Source organism: Ptychodera flava, chromosome 12 (assembly GCF_041260155.1).
Source record: "Ptychodera flava strain L36383 chromosome 12, AS_Pfla_20210202, whole genome shotgun sequence".
Taxonomy (NCBI): domain Eukaryota; kingdom Metazoa; phylum Hemichordata; class Enteropneusta; family Ptychoderidae; genus Ptychodera; species Ptychodera flava.
This window is the reverse complement of record NC_091939.1, coordinates 29,080,167-29,093,470: the sequence shown is the minus strand read 5'-3', so window position 1 is coordinate 29,093,470 and position 13,304 is coordinate 29,080,167. Positions and strand designations below refer to the sequence as shown.

Sequence of the window (13,304 nt, the reverse complement as noted above, 5' to 3'; positions counted from 1 at the left end):
CCATTGCAATGATAATGATTGCATAATACGTCCCTTGTTTAACGCAATAGGCTGTTATCATTGTAAAAATTGCCAATTTTTGTCCAAAATTTTTACACGCTACAGAAAATCTATACCTGCCCTGCCTGCTGCAGGGTTTGACGTCGTGTACGTACGTGAACTGCTTTCATCAGAGGGAAACTGGGCATAGTTGGCATATAAACGTTTATGAAGTAACAATTACAGTTTATCATGAATCAATACAAATAACATTGCCAATCTTAACCCCTGGCGCGACACCAAGGGCTGAGCCCTATATAATATTACAAAAGAAACAGTCGCATTCTGCTGGTTCACCCAGCTGATTATTCTTTCCCTCACACCCGGTCATTCTGCACCGCGGCATGCACGGCAGAGTTCTAATACCAGCGCGTATTTACCGCAATCATGAAGCGCGTATTCGAAGTGCGGCGGAGAATGACGATGGTACGTTGCTATGACTGCCGCGTACATGAGCGCGGTGGCTGGAATGGAACGTGCACGCGACAACAGCTATGCACGCGAGCGCCTCTGAACTGTCGTCTGCTGTCCCGGCCTCAGAAATGTATATATATATATATATATATATATATATATATATATATATATATATATATATATATATATATCATTTAGAGGTTATAAACGGCAAGCGAGGGTATTTGGTTGCGGATATAAGACCTCTGGGCTGAAAATTAGCATATTTGGCGGGAAATAATCACCGAGCGAAGCGAGGTGATTATTTCACCCAAATATGCTAATTTTCAGCCCAGAGGTCTTATATCCGCAACCAAATACCCGAGCGCACCGTTTATAACCTCATTATAATGCTAAAGTTAAAAACAAGTGGACTATTGTCGTTCTTTAAGGCCGAAGTTGGAACGAGAGTTCACGAGCGCCCAGTAGTCCAGTCAATCTATGAGATTTTGGCACCTAACCCACCACAAATTGCAACAGAATTTTTTTCTTCAGAATGCATTTCAGAGAGGTACCCAGAACAACATATTAAAGGTTACTCGAATCCACCTTGGGGAAATATGTCTAATTTGCATAAATCAAATATGGCGGCCAACCATCCAACCAAATCACATAATTTGCTATATATCACATGTTAAACAAGCTATTTCAGTAATTTCAAAGTCTGACACTAGTTATTTGGCTCAGGGAATCATTTTTGAGGTATAATGTTTCATATAGGCACCTTGTTAATTTGCATAATTCCAATATGGCGGCCAACATTCCTACAAAAGACATTTTTGGTCATATACCACGTACTAAACAAGCTATTTCAGTGATTTTAAAGTTAAAAGTATATTTCTTAGGCACGGACAAACGATTTTCGAGATACTATGATTTGCATAGGTAATTTGTTAATTTGCATAATTCCAATATGATGGCCAACATACCTACAAAAGAAATTTTGTTTCATATACCACGTATTAACCCTTTTGGCGCCAAAGTCTATTTTTGTCAACTTTATAAAATGTACCATAGTCAATTTTTCTGCTTTTTGCCAAAATTTTGATAAAAATAAGTAGCTGCTGAAAAATGATATCCATTTGGTCCAAAATTATGAAAAAAACGTACAGGAAAGTTCACAGAAATTGGCAAAATATTGCATTAAAATTTTGGTGCAAAAAATTACAGCAGTCAAAGGGTAAAAAAGCCATTTTTAAGTTTTCGAAGTTAAAAGTGTATATCTTTGGCATGGACAAACAATTTTCGAGATGCAATGATTTGCTTAGGTACTTCGTTAATTTGCATAACTCCAATAGGGTTGCCAACATTCCTACAAAAGACAATTTTTGTCATATACCATGGATTAACCCTTTGGGCGCCAAAGTCTATTTTTGTCAACTTTATAAAATATACCACAGTCAATTTTTCTGCTTTTTGCCCAAATTTTGATTAAAATCTGTAGCTGCTGAGAAATGATATCCATTTGGTCCAAAAACGTACAGAAATGTTCATAGAAATAGGTAAAATATCGCATTAAAATTTTGGTGTAAAAAATTACAGCAGTCAAAGGTTAAACAAGCTATTTCTGTGATTTCAAAGTTAAAAGTATCTTTCTTTGGCATGGTCAGATGATGTTTGAGGTGCAATGATTTGCGTTGGCACTTCGTTAATTTGCATAAATCCAATACAAAAGAAATTTTCTGTCATAAAATGTATTGAACAATCTATTTCAGCCATTTTGAAGTTTAATTATATTTCTTGAGCATGAAGAAACACCTTTTGTGGTTCAATGTTTTTAAAAGACACTTTGATGATTTTCAGAAATTAAATATGGCTGCCAAATTAATGCCCAAATAGCTTCAAATATAAATAAGGTTATGGTAGAGTTTTTAGGAATAGGAATATCAAGAAAAAACTGTCAAGAGGGCACTGCACCCAACGCACTGTATTTTGCAAATATTCTTCCAATTTTTATTAATTTGTTAACCCAAGATTACAAATTGGTTAGGTTCACCTTTTAGCTTGGCAAGCAGTCGTAAGTTGCATGATATAGAAGGGTTAATGTATGCAAATGTATGCAAATCACCCGAATTCCTGCTTCCCTTTTATCCGAATTTCAAGATTTCCAAAGAATATAACTCTGTTCTGGCTGGGTCATATTTCTGAAATTTTCACATTATGTTTTTAAATGCTATATAACAAAACAACTATTTTGTTTTGCAATAAAATTCTTACATTTTGAATTAGAGGCATTTTTATTTTGCTAACCATGATTTTAAGCACTTTTTTGAGTGTCAGTCGTTCAGCCCATGCCATTTTAGAATGAGGATATACTCTTGTTTCAAGTGAAATATTACATTTCACAAAATAGTTTGTAAGGGTTTCCTTGTCATCTTATATGAGAAATATTCCTTCGAAAAAAACTGTGTTGGCAACGTGCAGCTCCATATTAAGTCCTTGAATATTTATTTTTAAAAATGTAGAAAATATACAATAAATTTACATACAATAACGATCCATTTACAAATAAAAGTTTATTTTAATAGGTGTCTGTGATACCTGAATTCGTTAAAATACCCCATAAATATATTGTATTTTGAAAAGTATGTTAAAGCAAATTTGGTAGACTTACATATATGACTTCCGAAAGGATTAAAATACGTATAATATGTTGATGTGCGTTTACTATTGAGTTGTAAGAAAGTCATACAATTTTAATTATTTGTGATTTTTCTAAATATGACAACCGTTAATGATTGTTAGTCATCTAATAATCTCTTTCTGAATATAACATTGGATTCATCTGTGTACGGCATTATTTGTGATTTTTATATGTGCTTTATACTCTACAGTGTTAAAACATGTAATCTTTAATGTTTACTGTTTTAAAAAAGTCGTGGACAAAATCTTTAGTTTCTAATTTAGACTGAACCCCTTCCTTATGGACGAGTGCATCTTTGGTACATCCCCCTAGATGATAGGCAAGAAGTCATCACATATAACAGCAAAAATACAATAAACACAACAAAGATAATAACAACGCAAAAAATAAAATAATGTGACCAAAAATAACACATGCCACAATACAGACAAATTAAAACTTAGCGCTGATGCAAACAATGTCAGACTCTTAAAAACTTGATCAACACACAAACTCACAAAAATTGAAAATTGCATGCTTAGCAAAGACTTAAAATTAATTCAAACAACTCATTAGCCCAACAGAATCCAACTGTTACACGATGCAAACATGTACATCTGGAAAAACGACACTTGGAAAAATGACTCAAGCTATACTTCTTTGTATAGTGTAATAGTTGGATTCTTTGTTTGAATTGATTGTAGGTCTTTGCGAAAGCATGCAGTTTTCAGATTTTTTGAGTTTGTGTGTCCAGAAAGTTTTTATGAGTCTGACCTTGTTTGCAATAGTGCTAAGTTTCAATTTGTGTGTATTACAACCCTTTTTATTTCGGTCATATCATTTTTGTTGTATTTTTAGCTTTGTTGTGTTTAATGTATTTTGCTGGTATGTGTGATGACTTCTTGCCTATCATCTAAGGGATCTTATAAAGACGCACCCATCCATAAGAAGGGGGTTCAGTCTGAATTAAAAACTAAAGATTTTGAACACCCCTTTTTTTAACAGTAAACATTACAGATAACATGCTTTGACACTGTAGAGTGTTAAACACCCTTACAAATTACGAAAATGCCACACACAGATGAATTCAATGTTATATTTAAAAAGAGAAAAATATCATTCAGAAGACTAACATTCATTAACATTAACGGCCGTCATATAAGAAGATCAAAAAATTTTAAAAATGAATGTCCGAGGATTAACACTTTCTTCTTGATAGTTTCCTAGTGCTAAAAACTGTACCAAAACCGTTAATTATATTAGAAGCTATTAAGCCATGGGGCATTAATATGGCAGCCATATTTAATTTATGCAAATTATCAAAGGGCCTTTGTAAAAATTGAGCCACTAAAAGTGTTTCTTCATACCCAAGAAAAATATTAAAACTTTAAAATCAAAGATATAGCTTGTTTAATGCGTGGTGTATGACCGACAATGTCCTTTGTAGGAATGTTGGCCACCATATTGGATTTATGCAAATTAACAATTACCTATGCAAATCATAGCATCTCGAAAATCGTTTGTCCATGCCAAAGAAATATACTTTTAACTTTAAAATCACTGAAATAGTTTGTTTAATACGTGGTATATGACCGAAAATGTCTTTTGTAGGAATGTTGGCCGCCATATTGGAATTATGCAAATTAATAAAGTACCTATAAGGAACATTATACCTCCAAAATAATTTCCTGGGCCAAATTACTAGTGTCAGACTTTGAAATTACTGAAATAGCTTGTTTAACATGTGATATATAGCAAATTATGTTATTTGGTTGGATGGTTGGCCGCCATATTTGATTTATGCAAATTAGACATATTTCCCCAAGGTGGATTCGAGTAAACTTTTAATATGTTGTTCTGGGTACCTCTCTGAAATGCATTCCGAAGAAAAAAATTCTGTTGCAATTTGTGGTGGGTCTAACCCTATTTTGACTGGACTACAGCCTCACACAAACTCTTGAAAGAACGTTTCAGAACGCGCGCGTGCACAGTTGATTCAATAAAATACGGTAAGGTAACGCATCGATATTGCGACAACGAATTTGAAGAAATTTACTTGAAAAAAACGCTCAACAAACTTTAAAAAATTATGTTGTTGTCACATAGCCGTCGCTGCTTACAGAAATTCTTCATTTGTGTCTCATCGAGCTGCACTAGACTAAAATTTAACAATCAAAATCAATCTCAAGCCGTAGACTTGTTCGATATTATGGCGCGTTGACGCGTTGAACTCTCAAACTGGCGTTCGAAATTTGCGCGAGCTCAAAAATGTTACGCGACGCGCAGGTCTTCTTGTTGAGGATATAAACCCCGGCTCCAGCCAATCAGATTGCCGGATTCCAGCTAAGCATATTATAATACATGTAATATGTGAAACGACACAGTGCAGGTCGCGCACGTACCTATAGTACGCGTATATGCGTGCGTCGTTCCGCCGCGACGTTTAGCATCGAAAGAATACGGTCGATGTGGTCGCTTGTGACGTTCCCGTAGACACGTCCGACCTTGATCTGGTTTTGTAGCTAAATAGGCATTTCAATCTGAACGGCATTCTGTTATAAATTTCTCACACAGTTATCATCAAAGTTCGTATTTACATATAATTAGCTTAGTCTATTCAGACTATCAATTCAGAACAACAGAGTGCCTGTGGGTGAAGCCCTTCGACGTTTTCGACCCCACATTGGACGCTTAACTCTAGATGTAAAATATCCATGCGCGCACTGCTATTTTGACTTTCGTTAAAATATGTTTGATGCTGGTCAATAATTGTTAAACTGTTTGAGAATGCCCTGCATGTAACTAAATATTACATAGCGTAAACTGTGAAGAACAATGGAATAAAATATTATTGCCTGAATACATGGGTTTATGTGCCCTCGCAGTAGGCGACAATTTACCCTCCTGAGGTCGAGCAAATTGTCACCTGCTCTTGGGCACACAAAACCCATGTATTCAGGCAATAATATATAATACATACTTTTCATAGCGCAATGCATCTGAATCAATACTAAAGTGTGAAAAACATCAATTGTTATCACACAGTTAATATGAATTCTTAGCTTGTCGACAGTACTGGATCACTCATTAACAACCGACTATACAAATACTACTGATGTTTGTCAAGTTTTCCGCTTGATTGTACAATCTTGCCGTCAGTTCAGTGCTTAGCACTTGAAGGTCAAATTCTAATTGACGTCGATGCGCTTTCACCAGGAAAAAAAACTGTGCTATCTTGGCATCGTTCATTTGTTTATACACGTTGATAATTTGTTTGACTCTTCGCCAGACTCACTTGGACTACCTTGCAGTACACTGGGGTGGTTTCTACGATCCACATTCGTCCATCACTGGATATTCATTGAAAATCGGAACTTGTTTGAATTGTGACGATGTCATGAAAGAAGAAGACGTTGGATATTATTTCGGTAAAAGTGACAATTGAACAAACATAAATAAGTTTAAAACGCCATCGCTAAAATTGATTTTAAATGTGGCAAAATAATATTTGGCTTATTATAAAATAAACAGTATCTGATACAGGGGAAAGGCTGTTAAAGCTGTATGAATGATGTCGAACATAATGAAAGGTCTAGATACTGTACATCAGAATATCTGTAACAATGGGAATTATTTTTCCTATCATTTTACCTAAATTGATGCGCCTACGTCTTGAAAACACACCCCTTTAATTACACTTTTAGAAATGAGAATCTCAAACCTCAACTTGGAACCTGGTTTGAGGTACTATGCATCTGTCACTGCATGTAACGCTGCTGGTCTGTGTACGACTGTAACGTCTGATGGTATCATACCAGATAACTCTCCACCCATTGCTGGCAAAGTGTACGACGGAGTAAGTCACGGAGACCAGGATTTCCAGTTTTCAAGGTAATTAAGCAAAGACGCTTCACAAGTATGGTCAAATTTAAGGAAACGATGAAGGGTCAGTTCCACAAGTTTATAATATCATGGAAATTTGTGTATGAATTTTTAAGCACAGGGTGTTATTGCCATGATTATATTTGATGTATGGTGTCTATGATAGTATTGTCTTTCCTTTGTAGTGCACGTGTGCCACTAGATGTATATATAGCTTCAATAACACGAAATTCAGGAACAATGTGTCAACATGAACACACAACGTGGTTTTCCAATATATATAAAAAACATAATTAATAACATGAATGTGAATGCATCTTTTTATAATTTTAGTTTTGTTCCTCAAAGAAATATCCAATCAACTTTGCTTGATTTCTAGGACATCACTGTCGGCTCACTGGTATAATTTTCACGATCCTCATTCTCAACTTTCACACTACGAGCTTCGTGCAGGAACGACACCCGGCGGTAACGATACTTTACCAAGGACTAGACTACACCTGACAGAGAAGGCATTTACATCGAAGTTACCCAACCAGCTAAATATTGCCATCCCGATTTATGTGACCATTACAGCATACAATAAAGCAGGTATATTGGCCGTTGGCTTCTTTAATGTTGGTATTTTGATTCCATTAAAATGGGAGGTATAATGTTGCTCTGACTCACAAGACAGAAACAACAAGATATAATACATATACTTCGATAATTTTCAATTATCAGGCAGCTATTCAGTCATTTTTACTATTTTATTTTCTAGGCTATTTTAATTTAAATACTAAGTAATCGTATTTGCTCAAATGGTTGGAAAAAAGTATAGTTCACCAATTAATCAATTCATCATTATTTAATCTTTTGCTGTGACTGTTTAAAGTTTCTCTCCTTTGGATCTGCCATATTAGTGTATTTTATGTGTAACGCATTTGCCTTAAGCTTGTTTTGGCTGTAAGTTTCTTCTCCGGTGTACTTTCTAATTTATTGTGCAACATTTCAAACACTAACATCGTTTGGCTTCGCCTGATGGGTGCAGGGTGAATATAAATAGAATAAAATCGCTTATTATGAAAGTTCAGATTTCATACATAGATGAACGTAGTTGGTGTTAGCTATGAAGAACCACCGATAGCTATAAACAATAAATTTGTCGTTTGATTCCAGGCTTGTATACTGAACAGTCGTCAAATGGGATAGTAGTCGACGTCACTCCGCCTTCTGTTATTAAGAAGCCTACAGTTGATAACACAATGGGATCAATATTCAATGGGACTCAGGTACAGCATGAATTGTAACCATATTTTATTATTCAAGAAACGCTGTATAGTTACGAGAAGATAATATCGGTCAGTTTATTATGCAACGCTGAAGGCTCATCAACTTCACTTTCATAATTTTCATATCCTGATTTAGCTTTCAAGGTCATATAATTCCTCTCTTTGTACAGAGTGGATGAAGTCTATATAAGTGTAACCATTAAAGACTTGAATTGCGTGTTCAAGTTTGAAATCATAGATATAAATAAGCAGACGGTCTACTATACTCATATGTGGACTACTAAATGTAAATATGCGAAAACTAACGGTGTACGAACTGCATCTAGGTACATGAATCATTTCAGAAACAAAATTTTTTATCCTTTAGAACACTAGGACTACATGTATTACTCGCCACTGCAATGTTATATTCGCTGTTTCGTATGTTATAAACAGCGGTGACTTTAAAACGACAGTTGAATTGCTAAATTTATTTTCAATTCTGTCACAAATGAACGTTGGTGCAATGCAGCAAATTTCGCTGAATAGGTAAAAGCATGTCTGAGAAAGTTGTGAGATATGTTGAACTGACTTATAAGTATTAGATTCAGCCCATTGGACATTATCACTATTTCTCTACTACCCGCTCTGTACATATACACAGGTATGGGTTTCACTACTCACGGTATCATGGGAGTTTTATGATCCTGACAGTCCAATTGAAACTCAGCTGTTGTCTGTCTCCACTCATCGCCAGTCTGATATGACTATTCCGTCAGTTGAGGTAACACTGCATTTCGAGGTTTACATGTTCCATCCAACATGTTTGCGGTGATAAGTTTGAATTTGTCCACCTAAAGATAGAGCAGACAAAAGGCCATCATAATCTTCTCCGCATGTAAAGGAGAAAAACTGCCAGTAGATTTTGACCGGTTTATGCTGTAAAAAATTAACATTACGAGACTTGATGTGCACAGTCCCACTGTAGTAATTTTCCCATGGGGCAGCGCAGATTGTTGGAGAAGACCCCAATCACATTTTAATAGTTTGTGTAACATTTACACAATGAAAGTACTAAGTAATCGTCCCACAAGCAGATTTTGCGTTATGGCAAGACAAAATGTACCTTCCCCTCTTGGTCTGTGTAAGTACACCCAGTAACACGATTGGAACTAATTTGGGAAAATTGGATGAGAGTAATTATTAGGAAAATGTAACGAAATCGAAATTTTTACAGCTGAAATTTTACAAAATGATAGAATAGTGTAAAATTTGAAATATTGTTCTCATCGGACAAAACAACGAAAACACAACGATTATTGCATACCTCTTTCATCGGATTCATTTTCATAAAAATAAGTTCATTTTTGTGTAAATGTACTGAAGAAACGAGACAAAATGCTTAAAATTTCTCTAATTGACGAATTTTGAGTCAGGGCACTTTTGAAATGCCCCTGACTTTTTCATGAATTTAAGGCTTCATAAACATAAAATTGAGTCAGGGCACATTTTAAAAGACCCTGACTGACTTAACTGTAAATCAATCGAAAAGCTTCATTTTGGTCGAGGAAAAATGACAAACTGACATTATTACTAGTGTTTCAGTAATGAAGAAACTACAGACAAACTCTCATATTTTCATCCAAATGTGAATATTGTTCATATGTTTTGAACAATATTGCATTAGATACTATCATGCACTGATTCTTACTCATAAGATTTCAACAGCATCGTAAATTGTGTATAAAATTTTAAAGATGGTAAGCAAATATGGTGTAAAATTAAAGAAATTGCTAAAATTCTTGAGAAATTCTGCCGATCCAATTATCCCAATTTAGTTCCAATCGTGTTTCCTAAATACATGTACGTTCTAATTATCTATAGGTTCAAGGCAATCTTCATCAGTACACATTCACCAACCTATCACTACACGATGGTAACACCTACTATGTCCACGTGATAGCATGCAATGCAGCTAAACTGTGTACATCCAGCGACACAGACGATATCTTGGTAAGACAATTTTTAATGTTTCCAAGCAAAATTGTCACAATTTTCTGATACAATCTGTGCATCTAGCGACACTGAGGACATCTAAGTAAGACTTTTTACCCTTTTAATTAACCTTTTTATAAAACGTAAAAAATATGTACTGTTTTAGGTAACAATATGACGTCAAAGCAAGTTCAATAACCCAAATCGTAAATTAACAGGTCCTTTAATATAAAATACCAATTTAAATAAAATATTTACAAGGTAATAAAGGACCATCTTGAACCACGAATACAATCATAAGTGGTGGTGCCAGGTGTCCGGAATGGGTAGGCGTACCTGGTAGTATGCTACACCCGTCAATCATTTCCCTGAAGTGTCAAAATCAATGGCAACTCAGTGAAACTGCCGAATAAGGTCAAGGTTGGGAATACTGTCACGCATCATTTGTGCAACAGTTGTGTCATATTTAGAAACCATGTCCCCATATCTATCATAGAACTTCTTAAAAGATCTTGCAAGTCTACTTTCCGAGAAGCCCTGTCTCACTTACTAAATGCCAATGAGGCATGTCGTTCTCGAGAATCATCATATGACTCACAAGCTCTACAATATCTAAGGAGTTGTGAAACATATACACTATAGGCTGGAGCCGATGAAATAATGCTCGACAAGTAGGGAAAGTTGATGATTTCAAAATTAAAATCATCCCTCTTGCGGGAGAATCATCAGGGTAAATCAGCGTTTACTTTACTATAATAATCAGAAACATAAATCTATGCTTAATGCCATTAATTTTCCAGGTTGATTCAAGCCCTCCAACTGTTGGCACATTCGCCGTGGAGACCGACCACGCGGCTGGTTTAACACGTCATCGGGAAGGTTGGATGACGTATCATCAAGGCCAGGGGCAAAACTCAGCAAATGTTAAACTAGCTTGGTTAGGATTTGCAGATATTCACACAGGAATAAGACATTACTATGTTGGTATAGGCAGTAGATATGCTTCATGGGATATGACTGGGGTAAGTAAGACATTGGTATATTAATTTTTCATAAACAATGCTGCTTCTTGCTGTAAAAATCAACGCAAAAGTGTTTCTTTCACATTTTAAAATCACTCTTTCATGGTATGCAACTATATTTGACAATATATTAAAATTTTCACCATATACAGCATGATCCATAATGATAAAATCTCCAATTTGAGCGCAGGCGTTCCTATATAGTCGTGATGTTTTATGCCTTTTTCAAGTCTGTCGAATTCACCTCTACAAATGAAGTCTTTCACATCTTTGTACGTCTTCCAAATGTCTTCTATCTACCAAGTCGACTAATTCTGATATATTTAATTCTGACATTCCTCCTTGCGTCCTATAGACCTGGGTCAACTCGAAGTAGCCTCGTGAAAAGTCTAAGGCAATGACTTAGGATATGAAAATTGTTAATGTTGACATCCGGGTGTTATTTGACTAATATCTAAAGCCGTAGCAAACAAAACTTAAGTGTTCCTAGAATTTACGGGATGCTTCTGGTGAGGAAGCAATATGTACACAAGGCATATTCCATATATATAGCATTGACATACTTCTCAATCTTGTCTGTGCCACGCAGAATATCACAGTACAAGTCCCTCACTCTAACGGGACTTCCCATTTCGATGAAGGTAGCATACAAACGGCGATTATTGATATCAACAGAGACCTTGTTACTGGAGAACACATTTATTGTACACTTTGGGCTGTCAATGAGGTAATTGAAGTACTTACTCCAAAACGATTAAAAAGACTTTTATACTCTCTTTCTGTCTCTCTGTATGCCTATCTGTCTGTCTCTCTCTGTCTCTGTTCTCTCATTGCTACTATCAAACTGAGTGCAGACAGGTGCAGCCAACGAACTATGCACTTTTAAAGGGTCTTTACTATGACAAGATATATTGTGCATGACAAGTAATGTGAACTGACTAATTTTAAGTCATGAGGGTAATTAATTAGCTGTTCATAATTTGCCCTCCCACTGAAAATTTTTCGACTTACCCTCCCGCACTTAAACTTCATTTTTACCCACTCCCCACTTATTTTTGCCTATTTCCCCTCCCCACTGTCTTTTTTGAAGCTCCCCTGCCTGTGGCGAAAAAACTTGCCGATTTCCCGTGCCTTCGAAAAAAATTTCCTTCAAGATTTGTCATTCCATTTCCCCTGCAGACATGAAGCTACCCTACCTTGAGATGAAAAAACCTGTCGATTTTCCACTGCCCTGTGAAAAAATTTTCCCTGAAAATTAACATTCCCATGCAGACACATACTGCAGTGGCCTTCTACCGGAAACACCATGGCTCAACTTCCCCTAAAGCTTCCCCTCTCTGCTCGTTTTTCGCCAAGCCCTGTCCCGGGACAATCAACAGATATCTGCCCTGCCCGACAAAAAATTATGCCCCCTGCCCAAGCAAAATTAAAATCTACCCTGCCCTCAAAAATTGCTCCCGGAATAGCTTTTTCAAGAGTAGCTCCGTTGGCTGCACCTGTGCAGAATCCTTTGTCAAACAAGGGAATTTGTACTCAGAGACTTTCTCACTGAATCGTGTACTTCGTTCAACAATTAATATCAATGCATGTCACACTGTGTATCGACGAAGCAAGAAACTGATTAGATTCATTGGCAATAATCAAATTACTTCAGTCGACTACCATTTGTGAATAATGTGTCAAGATGTCCCTGTTATAATGATAATCTTTGGAATCTTTGAGAATCTTTGGAAAATATCTCAAAAATGTCTGTAGATCTTTTAAAACAGCATTTTCGATGTCCACTTTCTCCATTGACATACACAGGTTGGGTTACGGAGCTACGAGGCCCATGAAACATTTGTGGTGACAAAGTCTAATGACCATAGCGGGATTCTGTCATTACTGAGGCGATGTGAGATACAGACATGTCAAGGCGACTGCACATGCGCACCACAAAACCAACCATGTGTCTATACTCCCGACGAATGCTTTAACGTGAAAGGTGGGATTTTTGTCTTCCCTTATATACATTTGTGATTTTAATTAGCGTGATGG

The 13,304-nt window shown here is 36.1% G+C and overlaps 1 protein-coding gene and 1 long non-coding RNA gene across 2 annotated transcripts; both read left to right on the top strand.

Moving 5' to 3' along the window:
• The first annotated feature begins 5,981 nt into the window (after positions 1 to 5,981).
• On the top strand, positions 5,982 to 8,289 carry LOC139146257 (uncharacterized). Its single transcript, XM_070717664.1, has 5 exons — positions 5,982 to 6,002; positions 6,408 to 6,546; positions 6,823 to 7,009; positions 7,380 to 7,591; positions 8,159 to 8,289. Exons 1-5 carry the CDS (start codon positions 5,982 to 5,984, stop codon positions 8,287 to 8,289), a joined length of 690 nt encoding a protein of 229 aa, XP_070573765.1.
• A 1,845-nt stretch (positions 8,290 to 10,134) lies between these two features.
• On the top strand, positions 10,135 to 11,994 carry LOC139145565 (uncharacterized). Its single transcript, XR_011554954.1, has 3 exons — positions 10,135 to 10,263; positions 11,046 to 11,267; positions 11,857 to 11,994. It is a non-coding gene; the product is annotated as an uncharacterized lncRNA (long non-coding RNA).
• The last annotated feature ends 1,310 nt before the right edge of the window (positions 11,995 to 13,304 follow it).

Coding starts and splice junctions, on each gene's coding strand:
- LOC139146257 (XM_070717664.1), top strand. CDS start 5,982: ATGGGTTTATGTGCCCTCGCA. Junction 7,010..7,379: donor CAGGATTTCCAGTTTTCAAG/GTAATTAAGCAA, acceptor CTTGATTTCTAG/GACATCACTGTCGGCTCACT. Junction 7,592..8,158: donor TACAGCATACAATAAAGCAG/GTATATTGGCCG, acceptor GTTTGATTCCAG/GCTTGTATACTGAACAGTCG.